Source organism: Octodon degus, unplaced genomic scaffold (assembly GCF_000260255.1).
Source record: "Octodon degus isolate 3935 unplaced genomic scaffold, OctDeg1.0 scaffold00141, whole genome shotgun sequence".
NCBI classification, from domain to species: Eukaryota; Metazoa; Chordata; class Mammalia; order Rodentia; family Octodontidae; genus Octodon; species Octodon degus.
This window is the reverse complement of record NW_004524717.1, coordinates 5,745,277-5,772,867: the sequence shown is the minus strand read 5'-3', so window position 1 is coordinate 5,772,867 and position 27,591 is coordinate 5,745,277. Positions and strand designations below refer to the sequence as shown.

Below are 27,591 nucleotides of genomic sequence, written 5' to 3'. Positions count from 1 at the left end.
GCCCCACGTGGAGCCTCGGCGCGCTGCGCGGCTCCTGGCCCGGGCGGCGCGGCGGAGGAAGACGAGGCCGCCCCGCCGTCCGCTAGCCGGCACCGAGGCGGCCGTCCCCGGTGCCGCTGAATCGAGGAGCAGCAGCCACCAGCCCTGCCTGTCTCCCCGTGATTCTCGGGCACATGTTGCAGGCTCGGGTCCGTGGCTCTCGCGAAGCCCTGTGTTTGCTTTTAGAATACACCTGAGTTGGCTCCGCCTTCTGGTCTCCCAAGCCAGGGGCGAAGAAAATTTAAGTAGCAGGCTTGTGAAAGAGGGTCCGTTCTTAATTTCATTACCGGCCCGAAGTTCAAAGTGAATTTGTTCTTAGAAATGTTAACATGGAGACGTCTTCATTGGGTGGGGCTTAGTATTTCAATGACTGCTTACAGTAATAACTGATTACGGTTGTGGCGTTACTGTATTATGGAAGTTGGGTTCGGACACAAGAGTAATAGGCTTCCTCCCGTCCCCCCAGATCCTTGGCAGGATAACTTGATGACTTCTAACCCTAAGGAATTGCATACCTTGGTTTTCAGGTACAGCCATTTAAGCAGGGTGCACAGTGTTGACAGTTGAAGGAAGTCAAGGATTCCCATGGACTGGTGCACTACAGTTTTGTGGAAAATTGTACTGTAATCCCTGTGTTGGTGCTGTTTTTTTAATGTAGAAACTGCTTTGTAATTTAACTTTTAATAAAACTTTTAAAACTGTTTGGGTTTTTTCACCTTATAAAGTAAGAGTCGTGATAGTTGAGTTCCTTTTGAGAGTAGTGTTTTAAATACAGCTTTACAGATCAACTAAGTGTAGTAGATTAGAACTGAATTTCCGCACATTACTTATAAGAACAGTCCTTTTCTATTTGTATCAACTTAGAGTAGAATGGTACCAATTGTTCATCAAGTGATTTGTTTTTAAAAATTAAAGTACTTGTCTGCAGAATGTTGTCTTTTGGTTTTTATTTTTGTTTCTCTATAAGTTTTATGGATCATACTTTCATGATGGGGTGTTGCTTTTCCCTGAAAATTAATTTGTAGTTTTTCAGCCAAGGAAGGAGAAAACTTTGATTAAAGATGGCACTACAGAACACTTTAGAAATGTAAAGTCTTGTTTCTGTAAGTAATTTGAACAGTCCCGAAAGCTACAACCTGAAATAAAAGCTGAGTTCAACTGATAGACCTATTAAATGCATGCTAAATTTTACAGATAATTTTAGTTCTTGACATTTATGGTGCACGGCTGTCCTTAAGTCATAGGGATCCTTTTTTGATGCACAAGCTTCCTCCCCCCCCTTTCAGACTACCATTCTCTATCATCTACTTACAATTTTTTACTTCCTAGCCAATCAAAACTGATGAGTATATATCTCAAGAATAGATACTTAATAGATACTGAACTTAATAGAATGGTAAACAAGCTACTTCACAATGCTGTGGTTCATGCTGCTAGTGGTGGGCTATATAAGTAAAGTCCAATATTGAGCAAAGGTTATTACACAGTGTTGAAAATATGTACTAGCTGGACATGGTGGTGCACACCTGTAAGCCCAGCACTCGGGAGGCCGGGCAGGAGGATCACTGGGAGTTGGAGGCCAGCCTGAATTGTAGTCAAACCCTGTCTCAGAATGACTTAGAAAAGAAAAAATACTAAATGTAAAACAATTGAGCGAACCTTAGAAAAACGTAGTTGAAGCATTTTGTACTTGAGTTAAAACTTGTGAAGCCTCTTATTGTAAAGGAAAACTATATTTAACAATTATTATATTTTGTTTCTGTGGTAAAGTGGATAAAAATCCTAAGTCTTACAGCACTGGGAAAATACTGTGACTGTATCCCCATTTAGCCAGCTTAAATAAAAATAACATTGTGGCCCAATTATACATGCTTCTTAATTTTTAAGAAATCACCTTAAATAGAATCTCTCATCCCCCACCCCAGTTTGGAGGTGAAAAATGTTAATTTTAGGATTTATATTTTTTATTACAGCAAGACTAGAACATAGGTTATAATCGAATAATTGAGTAAGCCATTGATGTTAGATAAAATGTTTGATATTATAGAATGTAGTGAATTAGAACCTAATCAAAAGATGTTTGCCTAAAGCTTCTGTTTAGTGAATTACAAATTAATATTTTTAGATCATGGGAAAACTATGAACTTTTATGAGACAAGTCCCTTTGTGTGTTATGAAAAAGTTTAAGGAAGGGGGCAGATGTCCTATTACAAAATGTTATATTTGCATTTCAAACTTTATTTTTCTAATCTTAAATTTAGAGATGTGGCTTCACATTTAATTGAAGCCACATTACTACAAATTAGATTTTAAAAATTAAAATTGGCTTTTTAAATACCAAGGTTTGTTAATCTCTTATGGCAACATCGCTTAGTTGATGTAGAGACTGGGCATGGTAGCACATGCCTATAATCCAGCCCTTGGTTGACTTGAAAACAGGAGAATCACTGCAAGTCCCATTTGTGTAGTGAGACCCTGTAGACACTATACTAAATTTTTTTAAAAAGTTGGCATAATAAAGTATTAAGCAAATTGAAGCCACTTGTGTCCCTGGTACAGCAGTTTAACTTTCCATTGAGTTGTGTAAGATGCATAAATCCTTTTTACAGGGTGCATACGTTCTTAACCTTTAACCTGGAATGGTTTAGATAGAATGTTTAATATATTTAAGAAACAAATGATGAAACCACATTGACATGAATTTGAAACTATCTGGCTACCATAACCCAAGCAACTTGGTTATAAGGGTCTACCTGTACGTAATAGTTTCAAACTTGCTTTTTCTCACCTTGACTGCTGGCCCAATATACAGAGGTATTAAGCCCAAGTACTTTATAAAAGGTTTATGTGGATATTGTTAATATGATAAAGTAGTTAAGTACTACATATTTTTTAATTTAAAAAAAGATAGTGTATAATACCAGCACTCAAGAGGCTGAGGTAGGAGGATTGCTGTTAAATTTGAGGCCAGCCTGGGCTACATAGTGAATTCAAGGCCAGACTAAACTACAGAATGAGACTGTTCGTTCCCCTGAATTTTTCAGATTGATGAAAATAAGTTTATACTGATCTTAAGTTATAAGCTTGCAAGTTTGATTCCTTATTTTTTAAAGAAACCAGGTCGTGCCCACCCCTATTAATATTTTAAACCAGTTTTTATTCCTTCTATTTGGAGCTGTAAATATCATTCTTGATGTCTTGTCTGTCCACTGTCGGGGCAATGAAGAGATACATATGCAATCTGTTATAATAGAGGCAAATTTAAAATATAGCTTGGATTAGAAAAACAATTGAGAATTACTTGGGGTTTTTTATTAGCAGACACTCCAGATACAGAGTGTTAGGTAGTAATAAAATATCTCAAATTTTCTACTCTGTTCAAGATATTTTGATTATAGGTTTCAGATGGCTTCTGAAGATTACGTGGAAATGATTCTGGAAGTGGTGAATTCCCACAACATGCATTTGTGATACATTTTTCTAGGGAAAAAAAGATTTGTGATACATTTTTCTAGGGAAAAAAGTTCACACTTGGTATCATTTCCTCAAAATATTCATAATAGACCAAGACAGTTCAGTTTAAGGTAGATGCCATAGAAATTTCAAATAGAGTCATTTTTGGTTTTTTTGTCTCACTGGCACTATTAAGCATTAAAGAGGAAAAATAATTGACATTTTAAAGGATATAGGCATCGGAGCAAGGAACTGAGGACTAAACTATGTAAAATGGAGCTCTTAACAATGTATATACTTGAGTACATAGATACTGTTAACTTTTGTATTTAGTATGGTACTTATTTGTATTTCACTTTCTCAAAACAGTAACAAGGGCTTCTATATGTAAATGTTATCCTGTGTTTTCATTATCAGCAGAATTTTTTTACTAAGTTATGTTTTCTTTTGGTCAATAGAACTTAATAAAAAGTACATCTAAATATATAGTAAACAGGGAAAAGTCTGTGCCTGAAGGCTCATTGAATCTGTGGGCAGGATTAAATAGTGTACAAATCATTCCTAATATTTATTTATTTATTTATTTATTGCATTTTAGGAAAGGGTCTACAGGATGTTCAGGGTTTCACTACTAGATTGGACTCATAGTGATCCACCTGTTTACAGCCTCCCAAGAGCTGGAATTACAGGCATGCGCCACCATGCTCAGTCTCAGTTGCCATCTCAGTGCACCCTGGGGGCCAGGCTGACATATCGGGCCCCGGGATTGAATCCCTGGCCCCTGTACCTGCTTGCAGGTGCTTTAATCTGCTGAGCCATTTGGCTGGCCCTTGTTCATAATACTTTAAATGGAGATAGATTTTAGTTTTATATTCCGTTGTAGTATGTTTTTAGTGAAAGTGGTAAACTTTTAACTGCCCAGCATTTAAACTTTTGGACCATTAAAATGTGACTTGTTTATATAATAATTTTCTGGTAAGAATAATCAAGTTAGGGAATTAGAAAAGGATTTAGTGATTTAAACAACTTGAAAAAATTGCATTCAGTGAGTTATTCAATGTTTTCTGCAACACATTTGTAAATTGTAGGAAAATCTTACCTCTTGTAATTACAATGACTTTGAGCTGCTACATTGTAAATATTATGAACACCCAGCAGGTTTGTCTACTGTCTGCATTGTTTTAGGTAGAGCAAAAGAAAAAACTTGCTAACCTTAGTAAATCCGTGGCATTATCTACATTGTAGCTTTTTTGAAAACAGTTTTTGAAAAATGGAATAAAGATTATATTTAAAAAATGTGGTTCAGCTTTGAATATACAGTTTGATGACTTACTGAATTTTGCAGCAGATTATTAAAGCATATCATTTTGGTTGAATTTACCTTAGCGTTAGAAGGTACTGACTGAGTAAATAGGATCTCATCTTATGGTGACTCAAGGGTCAAAGACAGACTAAGATTTAAAATATCTTGTAGATGATTTAATGTTGGTTCTAATCTTTATTGAAATGAGTTATTTGGTAATTTAGGTTCCCAAATGCATCTGTATCTGCTCTGACAAAAGGTACCTTTTACTAAAGGAACTTTTGTCTCTGGTGTTCATAATTTCTTTGACTTACGTTAAAGAATGTTTCAGGGTTGAATAAGGTAGTAATGTATATGTAAAAATGATGCATAGATTTTATTACGAAAGACAAGTTGAGATTGTATAAGGACTTTTTTATTGATGCTGAAAATGAGTTAATGTTTATGTCGTCCTTTAGGATTGCAGAAGTGTTAAATGTGCTCTCCTTAAAGAGCTGTATGATATTTATTTAAAAACTCATTAAATTCAAGTAATTTTTTTTTGTATTTTAGTAAGGGTCTACAGGTTCTCACTACATAGATCGGGCTCGTAGTGATATGCCTGTGTTCAGCCTCCCAAAGAGCTGAAATTACAGGTGAATTCAAGTAATTATTGAGACTGCCCTGCATAGGTGAACCTATGTGCTGTCACAGAGTGGTTCTTGGCTGTAAGATGATGTGATCTCATGGTAGTTTACTACCAGAATGAACTCTGTTCCCAATATATTTAAGTTTGTTTCTAAAGTATTTTCGGGTACTTATAGTCATTACATTTTGAACAGATGACTTCATTTGCGTGTTATATAAACATAACTTACAAAGAAGTAAGGTAGTCAAGGTGTGTGGAGACAGTAACTTGTTCTAGTTTAGTCTCAGAAAGCTCAAGTTCTAAAGCCAAATTATGCAAGATTTAAGGTAATAGACAAGTAGAGATATAGGAAGTAGAAGCCCATTGGGTAAAAACTGAGAAAATGCAGGTAAATCTATTTTTATTCACTTTGTAGCCAAGTATTTACTTAATTGCTATGTGCCAGATACTATTCTAAGCCCTGAGGGTATAACAATGAACAAGCAGGGATTGTTTCATGATCTCATAGACTGTAGGCTTCTGCCAGCAGAAATTTTTTTGTTTACTGATACTTTTTTCTGTGCCTGAAATAGTGTTGACATGTAGTAGTGTTCAGTTATTTAATTGAATGCTGAATTTTTCTAAGACTATAAATAACAAAAAGGAACTATAGTAAATAAAACTATAATGTGACTCTTCTGTGGCAGAAATAATTTAGTTTGGAGAAAGGTGGAGTTCTTTGCATGGGTGGTCCAGGAACATTTGACTTGAGACTTAAGGAGAATGAAGCTTCAAAGATGTTTTGTTTTGTTTTTTCAAAGATGTTGATGAAAGACATTCCGGGCTAAGAGCCTAAGGTAGGAACAAAGGTTGCCAGTATAACTAGAGCACAGTGAGCAGAGGGTTGGTCATGATGTCATGGAAACCTACAGGTAATCAGGATCAGATTAGGTACAGTATTGCTGGCAACCAAAAGGAGTTTGGATTGGTTTGAAATGAAGTCGGCCATTGGTTTCAGCAAGCAGAAATGACATGGTCTAACTTTCTTTTCAAGATCATACTGTCAGATAAGGAATGAATCCTGTTGGATAAGAGTTAATGAGACTTTCAGAAGAATGATAGTAATGGGAATGAAGAGAAATGGGTGCCTTTGACATCCATTTTGAAGGTAGACCCAACAGCACTTGCTGATGGATTTTATTTAAAGCTGTGGCTTGGGGCCCAGGTGAAGGTGGAATTATGAGAGATAGGGAGAAAGTGAGGAATGAAAGTGTCCTAGGAAGGAAGGACATTTGTTAGCTGTGTCTACTGAAAATACAGGAAAGTGATTAATTTGATTAGATGTGTACTATTGGGCCGTTTTGGAATAAGGATAAGGGAGATGAAATAGAAGAAATAAGGTGAAGGGGGTGGGGTATAGGAGTTGGTTCTTGGGAATAGCACTGCTGTAAAAAGTAGTGGAAAGAGTAGTATAGAAGCTGGAAGGAGAAGCTGTAGGATCAACAAATGTGTATACATTAGTTGCAAAGTTCTAGCAAAGACAAAAAGAGGAATCTCAGCTGCAGATCATTCCAGTTCATTACTTTGGGGAGTTTCCTGATTGCTCCACAAGGAGTGGAGCTATCAAGCAGAGCCTGGCAGCTCCTTGGAGTGAGGAGGGAGAATTCCGAGTTGGGGAAGCCACAGTAACTTCTAGGCAGAGCACCAGAGCTGCAACGAAAAGATCCCAAGGGTGCCCCCGAGTTGATCTGAACCTGTGAGGAAGCTTCCACCTCTGGGAGGAATGAGGAGAAAAGGTTCTGGGAGTGTTACATTCTTGCTGGCCATAATGAAAAGGCCTTGTAATACACAGGATATCAAGTAGAGTCCTCAGAAGAATTATTGTCCTAGCAGTAGGGCCAAAGTAGTTCTAGACTGTTCTTGAAAGGCTGAACACTAGGCTCAAAAGAATCGATCTTGGGCTGGGGACATAGCTCAGCGGCCTAAGTGCCTGCCTGGCAAGTGCAAGGTCCTGAGTTTGATTCCTCAGTACCGGGGGGGTGGGGGTGGGGGACACAAACAACTAAATTTCAAGCAACTTATGTCCCAGAACAAGAACAAAGAATATTTGAAGGAGTACTGAAAAAGATTTTAGAACATAAAACTCAGTGATTGGTATCTGTTTAAAGTTATAAGGCATACAAAGAAGCAGACAAATATGGCCCGTATGTAGAGAGAAAAACAAATCAACAGGAAAAAGACAAAAACACAGAAGTAACCCAGGTAATAGAATTGGTGGGTAAAAATGTTAGAACAATTAAAAAGTTAATAGAATGAGTATATTAGAATGATTGCATGTAACATGGTGAAATCATCCCATCCTCCCTCCAATCACAAGGACTTTATTCCTAATAACTGTTTTCTGCCTGTCCTGGATCAGTTTTTTGGAAGGATTGGCTGAGGAGAAAACACTTCCTCTTTAAGGCAGGCAGCTATATGAGAAAAATGCATGACTGGTGAGAATACAGACAATCATCTGATGAAAAAATTAGGTAGTTTACTTTATGATTCTGTTTCTGTGTGAAATACGAGGTGAGGTTATCACCTGAGAGTAAGGAAGAACTGTAAGGTGAATGAAGGGATGGGAAAGCTGATCTAGTAAAAAGATGAGGTAGGACTGATGGAATTTCTAAGGGCACAATAGTTGTGATCATTTTCAACTGAGATTAATCAGCTCATTTGTGCAGTTGAGTGGAAATCAAGCATTCAACTTGATTTGCAGCACAAAACAGGTAGATAGTATAGTGTAAGAGGTGCGGTTTTCCTAACCAGTACAGTGGAGGCCGAGAGGGATGAAGAAATCAGCATTTTGTGAGATTCAAAACCAGGGATGGGAAGGAAGACATGGGATCTGATAAGTAGTGGAAAATTGTGTAAGACTTACAGAAATCATTTGGAGAGTGGGAGTGATTAAATAGGTGAGTTAAGGCGGGAAGGTGGTTTAAAAAATGGGATGCTTGAATTTAGATTTCAGAGGTGGTGCAAAATCTAGCATGTAACCACAGGTGAGGAAGATGGAGTATAGGTCAATGTTAGTATACAAGTCATAGTATTGTGATTGTATGCAAATTATCACTAAGAGTGATACCAGAAGGTGTGACATTTGAGGAGTTAACTGTAACTGAGCAGAACAACTTGGGAGATAAAGAAATCATATGAGCTTTTGAGAGGATTGAATTTTTTGTTTTGAGACAGTGTCTCACTGTACTTTAGGCTGGCCTTGAACTCACTATGTAGCCCACCTAGACTGGTTTAAAACTTGCAGTGATCCTCCTGTGTCAGTCTCCCTAGTGCTGGGATTATAGATGTGTGCCATCATGCCTAGAAGATTATTTTGTCTTCGAAAGCAAGCAAAGAAGAAATGGTATACAACTAGTGGTGGGAACTAAGGAAAATGAATACTTAATCCATCTGTAAGTTTGTGGGACATAGGGAAGGAAACAGCTGTAGGGGATCCTGTTTATGGGAAACAGTACCAGGTTTCAGTTAGAGCAAGATGATAAAGGAACATTGTTATGTACTTAGGTATTCTAGAGAACACGGTGAAATTGTAAATGTTGAGATATGACAGCACATGCCTGTAATCCTAGCACTCAGGGAAGGCTGAGGCAGGAGGACAGCCTGGCCTGCACAGTGAGTTCAAGGCCAGCCTGAACTCTACACAGCAAAATGTAGAGTTCATAAATAATATTTTACTTTGTCTCATAAGTAAATAAGAATTTGAGAATGTGAGGAAGAGTGGGTGGCTGGGTCAGATTAGAAAATTTATTGATGAGATTGATGATAAAGGCCAGTGTGATCTCCTTAAGTATTGGATTTTCTTGCGTGGATAAGGAAAAATGGTGAGATTTATTTTGGCAATCTCAAATGAGCAAAGAGTACAAGATACCTTCTTTGCTAAATACTCTCATCTAGTAGGCACCATCCTGAAGCTAGAGATGGTGAAATAGTTTGAAGAGGAGTAGTTCTACCAGGTAGAAACTGATGGCCCATTGAGCTTCAAGAATTACCTCATTTCTGCTGCACTGTAGTATAAATGTCTTCATAATGAAGGATTTTTATTCTGTACACTTTTTCAATGCTCAGAAAACCTCAGGTTTTTATTAAAAAATCTGAAAGTTCTGTTTTTCTTTATAGTGGTTTTCATAGGACACTGTACCATTCTACCACTCTACAGACATTTTGGAAGGGCACTTTCAATTATTACAGTGACTAGGGGGTGCTGCTGACAGTTAAGGAGAGAGGGCCAAGAGATATAAATCCCATTATGGGAAAAAAAAAAAAAAAAAGATCCCCCTCCCCCGATAAAGGGAGGAAACCCAGTCTTGACTTTGGACTATCTATTCCCTAGAATGTTCCAAGAGATAAAATACCCAAATATGAGTTGCCCATGTCTAGGGCCTAATTCATTTTGCATATTGGCATAATTTTCCATGAATGCAACAATGTATGTAAAGGAGAATTATACTTTTTCATTGAGAATGTTCATAGAAGGGCCCACTTTATCAACAGCAGCAGCATTCATGGTATTTATTTATTTGACTTTTGAGACAAGGTATTACCGTGTCACTTGGGCTGGCCACAAACTATGTAACCCAGATTGGTCCTGAGCTTATGATTCTTCGCCTCAATCTCCTGAGTGCTGGTACACAGACGTACACATTGTATAACCATTTGTAGTATTTTAGTCAACAAAGTCCACATCTGTAGTCTTTTTTTTTTTTTTTTTTTTTAAGCTATTGACTGATTTTTAGCAGGCATGAGCATCTGTGATTTTTGTCTTCCTGGATAGACACTTCCTGGTTCAGACATAAATTACTTTCTTTTTCTTGCTAATTTATTTTATAATTAGGTCTTTGTATTATTTGAGCTTGTATAATTAGGATGATCAAGGAGTATACTGAGTGCACATTGATTTTTTTATACAAATCTAGTTCGATTTAGGGTGATTAAATGGTATCCGAAAGCATGGCTTTATGCAGACAAGAAAAGTTAGTTCAAATGGATTATTTACCTAAATACTTTCAGTATCCCAAGGGCTGCCTTATATGTAAATTGTTTTTTAAAAGAATTCGTTAGCTGTCAAAGGAGGAAAATGTTTCTCAAGCTTTTTAACAAGTTCTATATGTTAGAGTCCTTGTTAAAAGCCCTGAAGGCTGCTCTGTCATTTAAATCTAAGATTTCCTATTTAAAAGTTAGAGTGCCTTCTTGAGAAGGTTTATAATTGTTTCTTAACATGTCTTCCTACTTTAAGTTGACAAAGCTGTGCCCTCTCAGTTTTCAAGATCTTGCTGAAATATATTTGATTATTATTTTGATATATAAAAATTCTTAATTTTTTATAGAATAAAATGAAAATATTGACAAGGTTTTATTGGGCTCTATGTCACAGGCCCATCTCCATTTTCACTCTGTTTTCTTTTTAAACCCTATATTTCCCATTTCTTGTTGTATAATACGTTATTCCCAGGTTTAATACATATCTTAAAACAGTGAAAATAAACCTTTCAGACTTTGAATGATACAGATAGCCCACTGCAGCATACATGCTGTATGTTCACTACCCCTGTTTACTTTGTAATTTTTTTTGAAATTTTTATAAAGCTTATTAATTTAAGAGCCACATCTTTTTTTATTTTATTCATTTATTTTTTTCATAATTTTATTGATAAACAGATAGCAATGAGACAGTTTCAAATCAAAATGGTAGGACAGTTTCAATAACATACTGCATATATTCTTCTTAGTGGTTAATTGCTGTACAAGATGCGGACTTGAGATCCTATTTACAAACACCATTAGAACAAATCATTCTGTTCATTAAGAGAATGTAACTATATATCTATCCCATCCACTTTGAATACACAGATACAAAATGGATATTCATCTGTATACCCCTTTTTTTCTAAGTTCCATTATTTGAATATTATAGGTGTGTAAACTCAGTAAAATATTCTAAGAGTCCAGTAGCCCATAATAGCATTGGGTCTTCTGATTAACTGGCAATGTGAGAAATTATTGACCTGAGTCCCCCACAGCTCAACATAACAGCATGGCTTTACTTCCTATATTTCATCTTCATATTTTTCTACTGGATGGTTAAGACCAAGGTAAAGCAGGACCTATGCAACAAGAGTTGTAGCTTTTGGGTCTGAGAATACTTTGTAATTTTTAAAGGGTATAAAATAGTATTAAAACAAAAAATTACAAATGATATAGAATTTTGTTAAAATAATATGAATTTCACAGTATTTGTTGTATTGCAGTGTTGTCTTCAAATTAGTTGTTCATATTACCAGATCTATGCATGCAAAATTAGAAGAAAAAAATTACAAGAAATAGAGAAAGGAAAAGGAATTGAAAAAAAAGATACAAATTAAGCGTTAACTGCTCCTTTCCATAGGTCAACAGAAATCCACAGTACTACAGTTGTCTGAACCATCCTGCTTACATACATGAATATATCTCTTTCTCCCACGCCCCTCTTCTGTCCTTCTGACCTCAGTAATTCATTTCTTTTGAATAGGTTTTTTCTCCTTTCCCAATATCTATTGTACCCTTCAGATTTTATATTTTTCTCTTTCAGGTTCTTACACTAAGGAGACAATATGATGTTTGCACATGCAGGTCTGATTATTTCACTTAAGAGCATGGTCTCTAGTTGTATCCACTTACTGATAAAAACCTCAAATTTATCATTTTTATAGCTCAATAATTCTTCATTGTGTAAGAATATAGCATCTTTATTTATAAAATATGGAACACTTCATAGATTTGTGTGTCATCTTTGCGCAGGGGCCATGCTAATCTCTATATTGTTCCAGTTCTTAGTATATGTGCTTGCTGAAGTGAGCACCACTACCACTGTTTAAACCAACACTTCCTATTTCAGTTTTTGAGGACTGGGAGTTTAGGAGGGACTTACTTAGGTGATACTGGCCCAAGCTTTTCATGTCACAGTATAGCCCTTGCCTACAGTTAAGTCTTCTAAAGGCTTAGGCATGTCTGGAGAATTCACTTGCAAGTTCATACACATGGTTGTTAACAAGCTTGATTCTTTGCTGACTAAAGTTCTCCACTAATACATGGGTTTCTCATCAGCTAGTTCAGTGTCCTTACAACAGGGCAGCTTCCCTAGGATGAATGATTTGGAGGGGGAGTGTCTGTTGAGGATCAAGAGGGGAGAGCTTATTGGAGGCTTTTGGACCCTAAAGATTCATCTTTCTTACAATGCAGATTTACTTCCCTCCCAAATCTTCCCAAATGTCTTCCCACTGCATTATCAGCTCAAAGCCCAGAATATCTAAATCAAGTTCAGGTATAATTGAAGTTTCTTGGATATAGTTCCTTAATTTTCATACAAGCTGAATTAAGTAGTTTCACTTGATTAATGAAGCTAAAGAGGTGTGTTGTCAGCTCGCCCTGAGTATACGATATTGGTTCATACTTACTGTGGTAAAATACTTGGTGTTCAAAGAGAATGTTGAGGAGGGGTGGCAGACACAAGGGTATTTCTTCTCCATAGTGAATTTGAAATCAGGTGAGGCAGTATCAGAAGTTTCTTGGCTTTAGTTTCAAATTCCTAGTTTTAGGTCATTCATAGCTCTTAGCTTTGCTGTTTGGGCATTTGGTTCTGTGCTGATAATGCCCTTTTTCATGAAAGGTAAAGTATGTATGTAACCAGGTACTTAGGTTTGCTTCTTGTCAATTTTTGGGCCTCTGAAGAGCTGCTTTCTCACCCGTCAGTACTGGGAATTGAACTTGTGGCCTTTGCACTGAGTTACATCCCCAGCCCTTTTTTGTTTGAAACAGGGTCACACTGAATCACTGAATCGCCCAGGCTGGGCCTGAAGTTGTAATTTTCCTACCTCAGCCTTCTAGAGTGCTGGAGTTACAGATATATGTTACCATGTGAGCTTTCCTCTTCTCATTTTTACTGTCTCTTGTCTCTTTCCAATAAAGGAAATAATGTTTTTGAAAAAATAATTATTTTCAAACTTTTGAGTCTGTGGATTCTTTGGGGTCTGTTCATTAAGCCATATGTGTGAATTTCTTTGAGATCAGCCCTTTACTCTCCTGAGCTACTGCTGCAACATTTTAAGCTTCCCCCAAAGCCCTGTTACTTTGTTTAGATAATCTGTGAAGCACATCTATCTCTTTAGCGGGTCTTTTGCACAATGAAGTAATATTCTGTAGCACTTTGTTTCTTAGGTCTTGTATTTGTCAGCTTCATGTTTGGACTATGTTTTTGTGGCAGTGCTGGATTTGATCTTAGCTCAGAATGCATTTTTTTTTTATAGAATATTTCTAAGTTGTAACATTGTTTATGATTTATAGACAGTGCAGTTTTTCCAAACCATCAAATAACTCTTGGCTCCTGTTAAGAACTTTTGATTTAATTTAATTTGTACTATGTACAGCAAAAAAGAAAAAAGCAGTTAAACTGATTGAAAAATCTTAGTTCAGTCATCCATTTGTCAGGTACAGGTCATACTTTACACAGAACCTAGGATGACAGTGATACTAAAATTTTCTTTATTAAAGGGGGTAGGTAAACCTTTCAGTTTCTGATAACGTCTGCATCACTAATCTCCCCACACTTGCTGCCTATTATGCACTAGGGAGGCTTTGTTGACAGCTTCTAAACTAATGTACTATCCTGAAAGCCCATGGCCTGGTCCTATACCCTTTGTGATATATTTTTATGGGTTTTGTTTTGTTTTGTTACAGGCTCTTCAATGTAGTACCAATAGGCATGTTACCTCTGTGTACCCAAAACTTAAAGCAGCTTAAAACAATATCTATATGGGACTGAGGAGTTAGCTCATTAGAATAAGCGAGAGCCTGAGTTCAATCCCTGGTTCTGCAAAAATCATCATCATCATCATTTATATAAACAGTTTCTGAGGATCAAGAATCTTGGAGCAACTTTCCTGGATTGTTCTGGCTCAGGTTCAGAAAAGCTATTAGGGTTGTCAGCCCTGCCTGCAGACACAGCTCTTTCAGGCTCCCTCACACCATTGACTGGAGACTATTCCTCATCTCCCATGCCTCTATTGGCTAACCTGCCTGTCCTCAAAATACCACTTCTGCTTCTTGGAGCAGGAATCCAACAGAGAGTTAAGAATATATGCAAGACAAAAGCTGCAGTATTTTATCATGTAATCTTAGAAGTGACATTGCTTCTACCTTATGCCTGTAGTTGTACGGACAAACTGTGGTACTTTGTGGAAGGAAAATGACCTTGAAATCTGAATACCAAGAGGCAAGAATCCCTGGGTACCATCTCAAGGGCTGGCTACATAAACCCTTTCTTAAGTGACCTGAACTATTACTGTACCTATGTTGTCTTAGAAGCACCATGTTGTTTTTCACCTGTGTCTTTACTTATATATCTGCCTTTAACCCTAGGTACTTTTCTTTCTCCCTTTATGTGTCTACTTAAATTCTTTTACTGGCAACTTCTGTGAAGTCTTTAGTCTTAATCCCTGTCGTAGCACCTTAACTTCAGAAAACATGCATTTACATGACTTAGATGATTACAAAGCCTATTAAAAGGAAAAGTATTATTATATTTTGAGGGCTTAATATTGCTGTGGTATGTTTCTGAAATTAATTTGTAAATTGTTCTGGGAAAGTCTAGGCACTCAATTTTATAGGGCTGGCAAGATAGCTCAGCAGAGTGCCTGCGTAGGCAAGCACACAGGGACAGGACTTAGATCCCCAGCACCACATGCTGCACCAGCCCTGTCCCCAGGCATGCTGAGCTGGCCACCGAGACTTGAGTGTAGTGGCACATGCTTGTTATCCCTGCACTGGGGAGGCTGAAAACAGGATCACCACAAGTCCGAGCTGTGTAGTGAGTCCCTGTACCAAATACATTAAAATAATAACTTTGTGCTATAAAGTAGTAGGTACCTGTCTGTTGTATTCCTGCCTTTGAGTTTTTGGAGCAAGGCTAATGAGAGGATTTAAAACAGGACTTACAGAAAGTGTGTAAAAAATTCTAATAAGACAAAATTTTAAGCTAGAGAAAATTTCGTTGCCTTCCCAAAAGTATGTTTTGTGGAATTTTCTTCCAAAAGTAAATGTTTGGTGTGTTGACTTACAGATAACTTATATATCAAGTACTTTGTTCCTGGGGAGATAGTCCAGTGGCATAAGCATCTGCCTGGCAAATGCAAGGTCCTGAGTTCGATCCCTGATACCCCCCACCCCATCACATACTTTGTAAACATATTTTCAAAGTAAAGCTAAGTACTGTGGGTTCTACAAACAAATATCTTTTCCTTCAAGGAGCTGATAATTCATATAGCTAATGAAATAAGGTAGTTACTGATGTAAAAAGCAGAAATATTTATTTTGCTTTGGATAGTTTATATGTTACCACTCAGTGTATTAAAGTGTAAACCAATGTTTGATAATGTTACTGTGAAAATAATTTGTATGAGGTAGATATAAATCATCATATGAAGTGAAAATCTATTTTTTTCCATAAATTTATTGAGAAATAGCAATGAGACAGTTTCACAACAAACAGGTAGGACAGTTTCAATAATTAACCCATTGTATACATTCTTTCTAGTGGTTAATTGCTGTACAAGATGCAGACATGATATCCTACTTACAAACACCATTAGAACAAACCCCTCTATTCATTAAGAGAATGTAACTGTATATCGATCGTAGCCATTTGAATACACAGATACAAAATGGACATTCATCTGCATCCCCTTTTTGTTAAGTTCCATTATTTGAATATTATAGGTGTGTAAACTCAGCAAAATATTCTGAATGAGTCCAGTAGCCCATAATAGTATTGGGTCTTCTGCTTGACTGGCAATGTCAGAAATTGTTGACCTGAGTCTCCTACAGCTCAACATAACAGCATGGCTTTACTTCTTATATTTCATTTTTATACTTTTCTGCTGGATGGTTAAGACTAAGGTAAAGCAGGACCTATGCAACGAGTTGTAGCTTTTGGGTCTGATAAGGTCAGTGAAATCCCCTCAGTATTTATCCTGAGATCCTGTACCTCAGATTGTAGAACGTTTGTCAGTGTCATCCATGTGGATGAGTCATGGCTATTGCTTGGCCAAGAAAATCTATTCTTGTACTCTATTTAAAATGTTTTTTAGGGTTGGGGAGCTAGAGCAGTAGAATAAGCACCCGCCTGGCAAGTGCAGGGTCCGAGTTCAATCCCTGGTACCACACACACACACAAAAAAAAGTTTTTACATTAAAATAGCCTCACAGCTACTTTGAAGACAATAATACACAATATAACAACTATTGTTGAATTCCTATCTTTTTCAGTGAAATTTTGTATTTTTTCTATTTTTTTTTAAGTTTTTATTTTCTTTAAAAAAAATACTTTCTCTCTGATCTGCAAGAGTTATATCTGTTCCTTTTTATTTAACCACTTTTTCTACTGTTTGATCTGTAAGATCACTTAGGAAAAAGTGTATGTAGCCAGCCCTGGAGATAGTACCCAGGGATTCTTGCCTCTTGGTATTCAGACTCACAGGCCATTTCCCTTCCACACAGTACCATGGTTTGTCTGTACAACTAAGAGCATAAGGTAGAAGCAACTAAACATCACTTCTAAGATTAGATGAGAAAAGACTGCGGCTTTTGCCTTGGCTATATTCTTAACACACTCCCTTTGTGGGTTCTGTTCTAAGTGATGTAGTTCCACTTACCTACAAAAGTTGGATTCTTTTATTCTGTACACTAGGAAATAGTATAAACTAATATATATGTTATATATGTATATATACATAAATATGCTTTGATTGGTTTATCTTGGGCTTTTTTCTCTGTACTAATTTGAAATACCCATTTCAGTTGTATTTCATCTTTTGAAATCATTCACTCTGATTTTATACAATAAACAGGACTTCAAAAATTTCTTATGGTGGTTCTGGGCATCAAACCAAGGGATGCTTTACCACTGAGCTACATCTCCAGCCTATTTTTTGGAAACAGTCTTGATGAATTGTCCAGACTGGCCTTCAATTTGTAGTCTTTTTTTTTCCTTGGTCCTCTATGAGGCTGGGACTTCTGCTGTATTCCACTATGCCTGCCACCTTTTAACTTTGGCAGTGATAAAACAAACATTTTAGTTGTCTCTAGGTGGCCTCTTCTATCAACTGGAAAATAATGCATTCTAATTTTTATTGATTAAATAAAAGGATTGCTGGTGCTTGTTGGGAAATGTTATATAAATTCAGTTCTTTAACTAGCTGAAACAAATAGGTGTTAGTTTTTTCCCTAAGTTTAATCAGACGTAATGTTATCAAAACAGAGAAGCTAGAGAACTAGATAGGCTAGCAAGAGTTTGAAATCTTACAAGCTCCAGTGTAACGATGTGTTAATTTTTTTTTTTAGATATTTCCAGTATTAATATGTCTGTTGCCACTTTCCTAATTCAAGATTCAGTATTACCTAGTTCCTCACTAGTCTCTCCCCGAAAATTAAAGACTACAGTTGCTTCCTCCCAGTATTCTTTGTTTTGTTTGTTTTGAGGCAGGGTCTTGCTGTTTGGAGGCCTGGACTATGTAGCCCATGTTGACCTTGACCTGAAGCGATCCTCCTGCCTCAGTCTCTTGAGTGCTGGGATAATAAGCGTGTACCACCATGGACAGGTATCCCAGTATTTTTAACAAAACCAATGATCTTTTGAAAACAGAAATCTTGCTGTATCACACCTGCTAAGAACTTGTTCCCATTGTCTTCGAGGTGGCTTATAAACTGGACTTTTTTGGCCGGCCTGATAGTTCATTAAAGCGCCTGCTTAGGCAGAGTGCAGCGGCCAGGGTTCATCCTCAGCAAGCTGTGCCGGCCCTGCCTATGGAGCGCACTGAGCTGGTGTTTGAGACTGGGCATGGTGGTGCACACCTATAATCCCATCACTTGAGAGGCTGAACACAGGAGAATATCTACAAGTCCGGTCTATGTTGTGAGACCCTGTAGACCCTGTCCTAAATACAGAAAAAAAACTTTTTAAAAAATAAACTGGATTTTTTTCCCCATAATTTTATTGATAAATAGCAATAAGACAGTTTCAAATCAAATTGGTAGGACAGTTTCAATAATTAACACATTGCATACATTCTTCCTAGTGGTTAATTGCTGTACAAGATGTAGACATGATATCCTATTTACAAACACCATTAGAACAAATCACTCTATTCATTAAGAGAATATAACTATATATCTATCCTAACCACTTTGAATACACAGATACAAAATGGACATTCATCTGTATACCCTTTTTTTGTTAAGTTCCGTTATTTGAATACTATAGGTGTGTAAACTCAGCAAAATATTCTAGAAGAGTACAGTAGCCCATAATAGTATTGGGTCTACCGCTTGATTAGGGTTAAACTGGATTTTTGTGACCCAGCTCCTACCTGTTTTTAATGCCTCCAAACAATACTTATCCAAGTATTCCTATTTGTTAAAATGTTTCTCTGTGGATTAGTTCTGTAACCTCCCACTGAGCCTTCAGATCAAGGTCACTTCCTTAGTTGTCAGCTTATTTTAACATGATCGTTATAGGCTCTCATAGTCATATATTTAGTAGCAATTACTCTTGTAAACTTCCACTGTATTTAAGTGGTTATTTGAATATGCTTTTATTACAGGATGTAAGTTAATACTTTTGCCAAAATTCAACCAAAACAAGTAACATAGCTCAACCTAACCATAGTGGAGCCAGAGGTACAATCCTGTCATAGGACTTGAAAGCGGTTCTATGAAAGCAGAAACAGAAATATTTGGCAAATGGTACTAGTGACAAATCTGATCTTCTAGTCAACCAAGTTTGACTTATTTGTCTTCCACTGACAAAATGTAGTCCTTTCCTCCCCAGTAAAACTTGCTGAAAAGTCTCAGTTAATGACACCGTCAAACCTGGAGTTAGGATTTCCAAGTGATAAATGTTATTCTCTGTATAGGTCATGTGTGGTTGTGTTCCTTCTTGATCTGGAGAACTATGAACAACCTCTTCCCCCATAGTATAGTACATGGGATTGACAGGGGCAAGATAATCACAATTAACTCTCCTGTTTAGACTAAGAAAGATTGAGAGAAACATTAGGGTTCCTACCATAATCCATGCAAAATATATCGCCAGTCTGACTTGACAAGGATTCATTTGAAGGGAGTATGGGGAATATTCTTGTTTGCTCACCATCACTAAGATTTCTTCAGTCCATTGTTTTTTTTTTCCTTCAATGTTGATGTAGACATATACCTTAGTTTCATCTGTGAAGTGGGCTTAGAAAATAAACCCTCTTTGGGAACCAAACACTTTACAGTCTGCTTCCTTCCTATATAAAGTTGGAGACTTCATACCTCTGAATCTGTTGGATTTTTAATCCAGACTCTTGGTGGTGGTTTGGTTTGTTGGCAGCACAATTTCATAGGTTTCTAAGGTGTTTCCATTTAGTCCAGTCCACCAGTAGTTTTTACTACTTGTCTACTGAACCCTACAAGAGATGCATCTTTCTTTGCTTATCTCTAGAGCCTTTCTTAGAATAGTAAACACAAAACAACTAGTGCACCATTTTAACATTTAGTTTTTTTTGTTGTTGTTTTTTTTTTTGGTTTGTTTTTTTTTTTTTAATGTATTTGCTACTCAGCTCCAACTTGTAGTGAGCCTCCTGTTTTCAGTCTCCCCAGAGCTGGGATTACAGGTGTGTGCCACCAGTCTGGACTTGGCCGCTCAGTATGCCTGGGGACGGGGGTTGATGTGGCATGTGGTGCTGGGGATTAAACCCGGTCTCTGCACTTGCCTAAGCAGGTGCTTAGTCCACTGAGCTATCTTGCCCACCTGTTTAACATGGTTTTTTAACCTCCCTTAGAGTTACATACAGGTTTATTAAAGACATTACTGCTTTTGAAGTTTTCATAACTTGTACCAAATAATTTGTACTGAATGATATAGATTACTATCCTAACGTCTGAGCAGTTCCCTCCTGGTCTTTATACCAGTGCTATACAGTGAATTACAAGGTTTTGTTTTCTATATAACAGTATCCCACTTATGTGTCCCAATTTATATTTATTAGGATCAGCAACATTATACTAACAACCTCTAAGTCTTAGTGGCATGTAATACCACAAGTTTATTTTTTGTTTATGTCACCTTTTTTGCATTATTACCGGTTAGCTAGAGAGCCAGGATGATATAAAAGTGCATCTCCAATGTGATGACAGGTGGTAAGTGTTAGAAAAATTTCACATCTGTTGCTGTCAGTTAAATGCTGTGGTACAAATACAATGTAGGTCACTTTAGCTTATAAATCATAGACCAGAATTAGTCATCTACCCTCTCTTGACCACAGGAGGACTAGAAAATGTTCTTATCCCCAAGTATTTGATGAATGACATTTGAGTGTTCATCTTGGGTGTATTGATGTGGGAAAGATGAAATGTTGTGGATTTTATTCTTGGGTTTTTGGCAGTGTACTGTCTTTTTGTTTCTAGAGAATCTTTGTAAAGAGATTAGAGGTATAGCATAAGTGTGTCATGTTTTACCTCTTAAAGATTTTCTGTCTTCCCCATGTTAAATGTAAGTTTTGTATTTTGATCATCTTTTGGTTAGAGTATAGTACACTCTTGTTACTTGAATAGAAGGCATTTTGAAATTTATGTCATCAGACTGAAATGAACATCTAATTAAATGCAGTTGCTATAATACCCCTACCACCATTTACTATGAAAAGTTTACCTTTATAGAGCTTTAAATAAAAGAATTGATCATTACTGTCACAGTTGGCTTCTTGGAAATGAGATTGTCGTTACTTCATTTCTTGTTTAGATACAGAAGAATCAGCCTTTCTTTTTGGCCAAGTTTAGTTCAACTCCTAAGATGATCCAAACTCAGCATGGTTTTTAAATATTTTTGTGAGAAAGTTGTCTTAAATATAATTTACAGACCATGTATTTGAAATAGGTCTCTACTGTGAAGTATGGGAAAAAATATTTACAATGGTTATATGAACCTAAGAACCTATGCAAGAAATATAATTGCTCTTTTATAGGGGTTGGGAGATGTACTTCAGCGGCCTAAGTGCCTGCGTGTCAAGTTCAAGGTCTTGAGTTTGATCTCTGGTTATAAAAGAAAAGGGCTGGGGAGATAGCTTGATGGCCTAAGTGCCTGCCTGGCAAGTGCAAGGTCCCGAGTTCAATCCCTGATACTGCATACAGCCACCATGCCAGCCAGGGAACCCCATGCGTGCCATGCCACAGCACTAGGGAGGCTGAGACGGAACACTACAAGTCCAAATTGTATAGTGAGACCCCATGTGTGTTGTGCCGGCTCTGCCACCGGGGCTTGCTAAGATGGCAGTTGAGACTGAGCATGGTGGCACACACCTGGAATCCCATTACTTGGGAGGCTGAAAACAGGAGGATCACTATGAGACTGACCTGTGTTGTGAGACTCTGTACAAAATACTAAATAATTAAAAAAAAAAAAAAGACTAAATGACTAAAAAAAATTTTAAACAAAAAAAGAAAAAGACCAACTTAAAAATACAGTGACTTAAATGTATTAAGAGTAGTCCCAAAGTGATGGGTAACCTTTTAGTGAATACAAACAGCCCTGGGCACAGATGCTATAGGTTCACAGCCACTGTAGTTCAAGTTTTGCAGCTGTTGACCCTTTGTTCCCAAATTAAAGCTACATGGTTTTCTCTTGTGTCCCTGGGAAACAAGTCAAAAGATTTATTGCAGGTAGCGTTCTGTTTAAAAATCCTTCTTTGAGTTAATAGCTACCATGGGATGAAGTATGTGGTATAAATAATATTTAAAATGAATTATCAACACATAATTCGCTTGGTCAGGAAAAGTTGTGTCTTTATGACTGATTTTTTTTCATCCTGAAGTATGGAGATTTCATTCTCTTGTAAAAGCTGAAGTCACTGACAGAAGTCCTTATAGTGTACTGCCTGTATTTGTCACGTAAAGTCCTTAAATTCTTCAGTAGGATTTGATAATCTACAGCGGTTAAAATCACTTTAAATGGCAGTCTGCCATAAAAGGGCAAGTAGAAGTTTAGACTCTTCCTGAGGATAGTCTTGGTAGGATAAGGGCCAACCAAATAGCTCAGCAGATTAAAGCGCCTCCAAGCAGGTGCTGATGCTGATTCGATCTCTGGGCCTGCAGGTGCCAGCCCTTCCCCCAGGGCGCTGAGACAGCAATTGAGACTGGGCCTGGTGGTGCATGCCTGTAATCCCAGCTCTTGGGAGGCTGTAAACAGATGGATCACTAGTCTGATCTAGTAGTGAGACTCTGAACACCCTGTAGACCCTTCCCTAAGGGGAAAAAAAAAAAGAAAAAAGATTGGTAGGATAAAGGATATTTTAAGAAAACAAAGGATAGCATCTTGTACAGCAATTAACCACTAAGAAGAATATATGCAGTGTATTTGTTGAAACTGTACTTCCGATTTGATTTGAAACTGTCTCATTGCTATCTGTTTATCAATAAAACTTTGAAAAAAAAAAAAAAGGATAAATTTGGAATTGGTTTTATCCCCCCACCAACCAGGGATTGAACTCAGGCCCCTGTGCTTGCCAGGCAAGCACTTAATTCTACCGAGCTATCTCCCCAGCCCCATTCTTACTCTTTATCCATGTATAGTTACAATAAAACTTTGTATTTTTACTTTAGGCCATTTATTATAATTTGTTAGATTAGTAAATTCACTAAAGCTGTGTATGTATGTATTTTTTGAGACCGTGCCTTGCCAAATCACTAAATTGTGGAGCCTGGGCTCTAACTTGTGATGATCCTGCCCCAGTCACCTAGAGTCTTGAGGTCATAGATAGGCCTTTACCACCATGTCTGTCTTGGGCATAGTTTCTTTTAATCCTCAAAGCAGTCATATAAATTGGATAGCATCTTCTGTCCTTTACTAATAAGAAAGCAGATGTTAAATTAATTTTAAAAATCAAAGGTTTTCATTAGTTCCTGTGCTAGGATGTTTTATGTACAATTAATGGCTCTCATGGTTATAAATACCAATTTAAAATATGTTGATTTAAATGTATTTGGAATTATCAGATTTTCTCCTTAGAATAGCAATTTCCTGGTTTTACTAAAGACGAAATTGAGGTTTCAAGAAGTCAGCCCACAATTAGTAATTGCAGAATTGGGATACCAGACGACATTTCTGATCAGTGCGTGTGATGATAAATAAGATATACTTTTAATATGAATTACTATTTGATAAAGCATATGTAGTGAATCAGAAAATTTTCTGTACGTTTTATGACAGTTTTATGAGGATTAATACCAAATAAGCTAATTAGAATAATTTGAAATTTTAAAATACTTTTGTATAAATAGTAAGTTTCAACAAATGCAGAAAACACATTAATTAAAGTTTTTGGAAGTAGGCCTGATAGCTCAGCAGAGTAAAGCACCTACTTAGGCAGCGCGCAGCACCTGCAGTTCTATCCCCAGTGTGCTCTGCTGGCCCCGCCCTAGGGTGTGCCGAGACTGAGATTGAGACTGGGTGTGCTGGTGTGAGCCTATAATCCCAGCACTTGGGAGGCTGAAAACAGGAGAATCACTTGAGTCCTGTCTACGAAGTGAGACCGTGTAGACCCTGCCATAAAAATACAGAAAAATAAAAACAAAAACCCATTAACAGAAAAGGTTTTAGAACTGTGTCCCTTCTATAATCACTGCAGGAAGATTGTATTATAAATACCAAAAAATGATTCTTGGGATTTTATGATTTGCTTGAAACCAAAAGATTATGTAATAATCTTTAAAAATTATGTAAGATTATTTTGTCTGAAATTAATGGGTACATTGTATAAGCTGTCTTTTCCTTATGCCAGCAGTGTTAAAGTGTTTCTTAGTTATCTTAAACATGCACAAATCTTGCATCCATACAAGCTCTACAAGTCTAACAACAGCTAAATCATGTTTGCAACATTGTTTAATTAAAAGAGAAAATAGATAAAATGGTTGTTTTTAGTAGAAGAATCAGGGCATGGCAAATTTAGTCTAGCTTAACATTTAGTTTCAACCTAATTATTTGACACGTAGGTCCTTATTTCTGAATAGTGAATTAGTTTAGTGTGCCTATTGACTTTTTCTTAGGTTTAATAATAGTACCAATGATGTCAAAAATGGGAAAAAGTAATGTTGCTGTGGGATTTTATATAGCAAAATAGTATTTTAAAGAAAATTGTACTTTACTGGGAACATGTAGGGTTGATGAGTGATTAGTTATGCTGTCCTTCATATGCAGTATGTCTAGACATTACCAGCAGTTAAGTCTTATGAATTCTAGCCTTACAAATGCTAATCAGGTGGATTCTCTTCAGAGAATGAGAATCCCATAAATGTTAAAGGGTGGGAGGTCTGCTCCTTTTTCCTTAAGTTGATCAACTGTAACTTCCCAGTGATCCTTACACCATGATGCTGTTAATCATTGCTTAACCCCTTGGTGGCAAACCGGTGGCTTGTGGGTCACAGCAGGAATGCAGAGCCCTCTCTATGGGCTCTCCACCCAAGTCACCCCAGACTTACCCCAGCAGTCAAGAATCTGACAACAGCACAGGAAAACCAAACTTTTACCTTTCAATAAAAAGCTGGTTGTATCCTTGAAAGCTCTGTCGCTGTGTTTTCCTTTTAGGACAACACCTCATTATTCAGGTTTAATTGCAGTGTTGGCACTTGATGATAAATAAGTGGGTTTAAGCTATTTAAAGTCTTTCTTGTATCTCTTTCTTGAGTATCACCCAGAACTCAGTACATAAGGAGAGCAAAAATACATAAAGGAGAAATGAAGCCACAGTAGTAAGACTAGGTTATTCTGGAGTCAGGCCTCAATCTGAATCCTATGTTCATCACCTTGGGCAGGTAGTATACTCTTACTGAGCTTCACTTACCCTACAAAATGGGTATAGTGATAAAACTCTTCAGAGGAAGGTCATCTCATTTAGAACGTAAAAAACTTAGATGTGACTATTTTAGCCTTCACATTCACAGATTTAGTCTTTGTCAGAACAGTTCAACTCTTCCCAAGGGCAAAATAGCCATTGACAGTATGTAAATAATTGAATGTGGTTATGTTCCAGTAAAATTATTTACAAAAACGGTGGTTGGTTGCATTTGACTGTCATGCTCTTATACTATAGTATCATTGTCCGTAAGAGGCAGTTGCCAGGGCTTGAGAATTTGTGGTCAAAATACAGTTTTTTTTAAGTTAATACAACAGTACAGTGTCTCACTACACAGATCAGACTAGTAGTGATTCTTCCAGTTTTCAGCCTTCCAAGTGCTGGGATTATAGGTGGCACTACCACACCCAGTCTTAATTGCCATCTCAGTGTGTCCACAGGGGTGGAACCAGCAGGGTTTGTGCTGAGAATCAAACCCCTGGCCCCTGCACCCTGCCTAAGCAGGTGCTTTAATCCGCTGAGCTATCTGGCCAGTCCGCAATACGGCTCTTTTTTTTTTTTTTAACTTAATGAAAAATGCTTTCTGAGTTCCACAGTGAAAGGAGTCAAGGAGGTTGGTTTCCCAAAATTTGATAGTCTGTTGTAGAAGAGCATAATTTTTACATATCGGCATTATAACTCAACGTTATAACTTCATATAAATGCATACATACTTTGTACTAAAATTAAAAACTGGTTCCCACTAAACGTTTAAACAAATCATTAGGAAATGTTGAATTATTCATTTGGCTAACAGTACATTTTAACATGATGTAACGTGTATAAGGATTTCTTTTTAAGGACACTATTCAGCATTGTTTATGCCTCAGTGCATTTGCTGAAATTATTTAAATACAGAAATCTTCACATAACCAAATGAGCATACTGAAGTTAGTTTACAAGTGGTAAACAGAGAAGATTGAGTAAAAAACTTTCACATGTGGATCATATAGTTATGGGGCAGTAATTGTGTGAAAGAAGTACTTGGGTCTCTTGCTGCAAAGTGTCTTATCTCAGTTTCTCCTAAAAAAAAGTACTACTTGGAAATAATTTCAGTTACAGAAAAGTTGCAAGAAAAGGACTAGTATGAAGAACACTGTGTACAGTCTATGCAGGCAAAACTGTAACATGTTGCCCAATTTGTTTGGTTTTTTCAATTACGATGTGTATATGCACATAGACACACACACACACACACACACACACACACACACACTTTTCCTCTAAAGTATTTATTATGTGGTGTCAACATCTTTGAAGAATAAAGTTCTTTTTTTTTTCCATGTTTCATTCATTTCATGTCTTCTCAATGAAATGGAAAGTTTAGAATGCTAGGTGGAGATATTATATCCTCATGGTGTCACACCTGGAAGCACACACAAATGGATCTGTGCCTCAGTGATAATATTAATTTTGATCACTTGTTAAATTTGTTCTAATTTATCAACTGTGCATTTATTACTTTTACCTTAAAACAGTGCAAGTAGGGGAAATCTAGTTTTGTTTTTTGTTTTGTTTTTAATTGAAGAAATAGCTCTGGAGTCCTGGTCAGGTGTGAATCCAGCTAATGGTGGACCTAGGCAAGTTTACTGACCTGGGAAGTAAGGATGATAATAGCTACCTATTAAGATGGTTGTAATCTTTAAGTAAAAACATGAAATAAGATATGCAATGCTCAGGCTTGGGATTATAATACATGCTTAGTACATGTTGTTGATGTTATAATTATTTCTGGTGGGATGGATAATATTTAATAATGAAGCTTAAAGATTAACCCAAGGCTGAAAAACACTTAAAAAATCATTTCTCCCAAGATTTAGTATTTTCCCCATGGTAATTTTTTTTTAAATGTCTTTAAACTTGTTCTTTTGCCATACCTATTATGTCCTGTTCCTTCTGATATATGAGAGCAGGTTTTTCAGGGGCCTGGTATCAGAGCGTGTGTGTGTGTGTGTGTAAAACTTGCCCATCTTTCTACTTCATAAAGAATATGAAAGTAGACTTTTATTTTTCAGACTTTTGGGCCCATGTAGAACTCTTAGAAAAGTTGGCATTTTAAAAAAATCATCTACCTATTTTCCATGTTACCATTGTGATACATGATACTTGTGGAAGATTTTTTAAAAGATTTCCTCTGGGGGCTGGAGAGATGGCTCAGTGGTCTAAAGCACCTACTT

General features: G+C 37.0%; 1 protein-coding gene and 1 non-coding gene across 5 annotated transcripts in view; one reads left to right on the top strand and one right to left on the bottom strand.

The window, feature by feature from the left end:
- The window catches only part of Epc1 (enhancer of polycomb homolog 1), a 100,905-nt gene that overhangs the window by 27,650 nt on the left and 45,664 nt on the right, over positions 1-27,591 (top strand). The window contains exon 2 of one of the 4 annotated variants that reach the window (XM_012517038.2): positions 567-740. The exons of the other annotated variants lie outside the window; for them this stretch is intronic. Coding sequence (XP_012372492.1) covers positions 567-599 — 33 coding nt within the window. The 3' untranslated portion in view covers positions 600-740. Of the gene's footprint in view, positions 1-566; positions 741-27,591 lie in introns of those variants that run through there. 4 annotated transcript variants of the gene reach the window in all.
- On the bottom strand, positions 12,192-12,297 carry LOC111812774. The gene has a single exon (XR_002818181.1). It is a non-coding gene; the product is annotated as a U6 spliceosomal RNA (small nuclear RNA).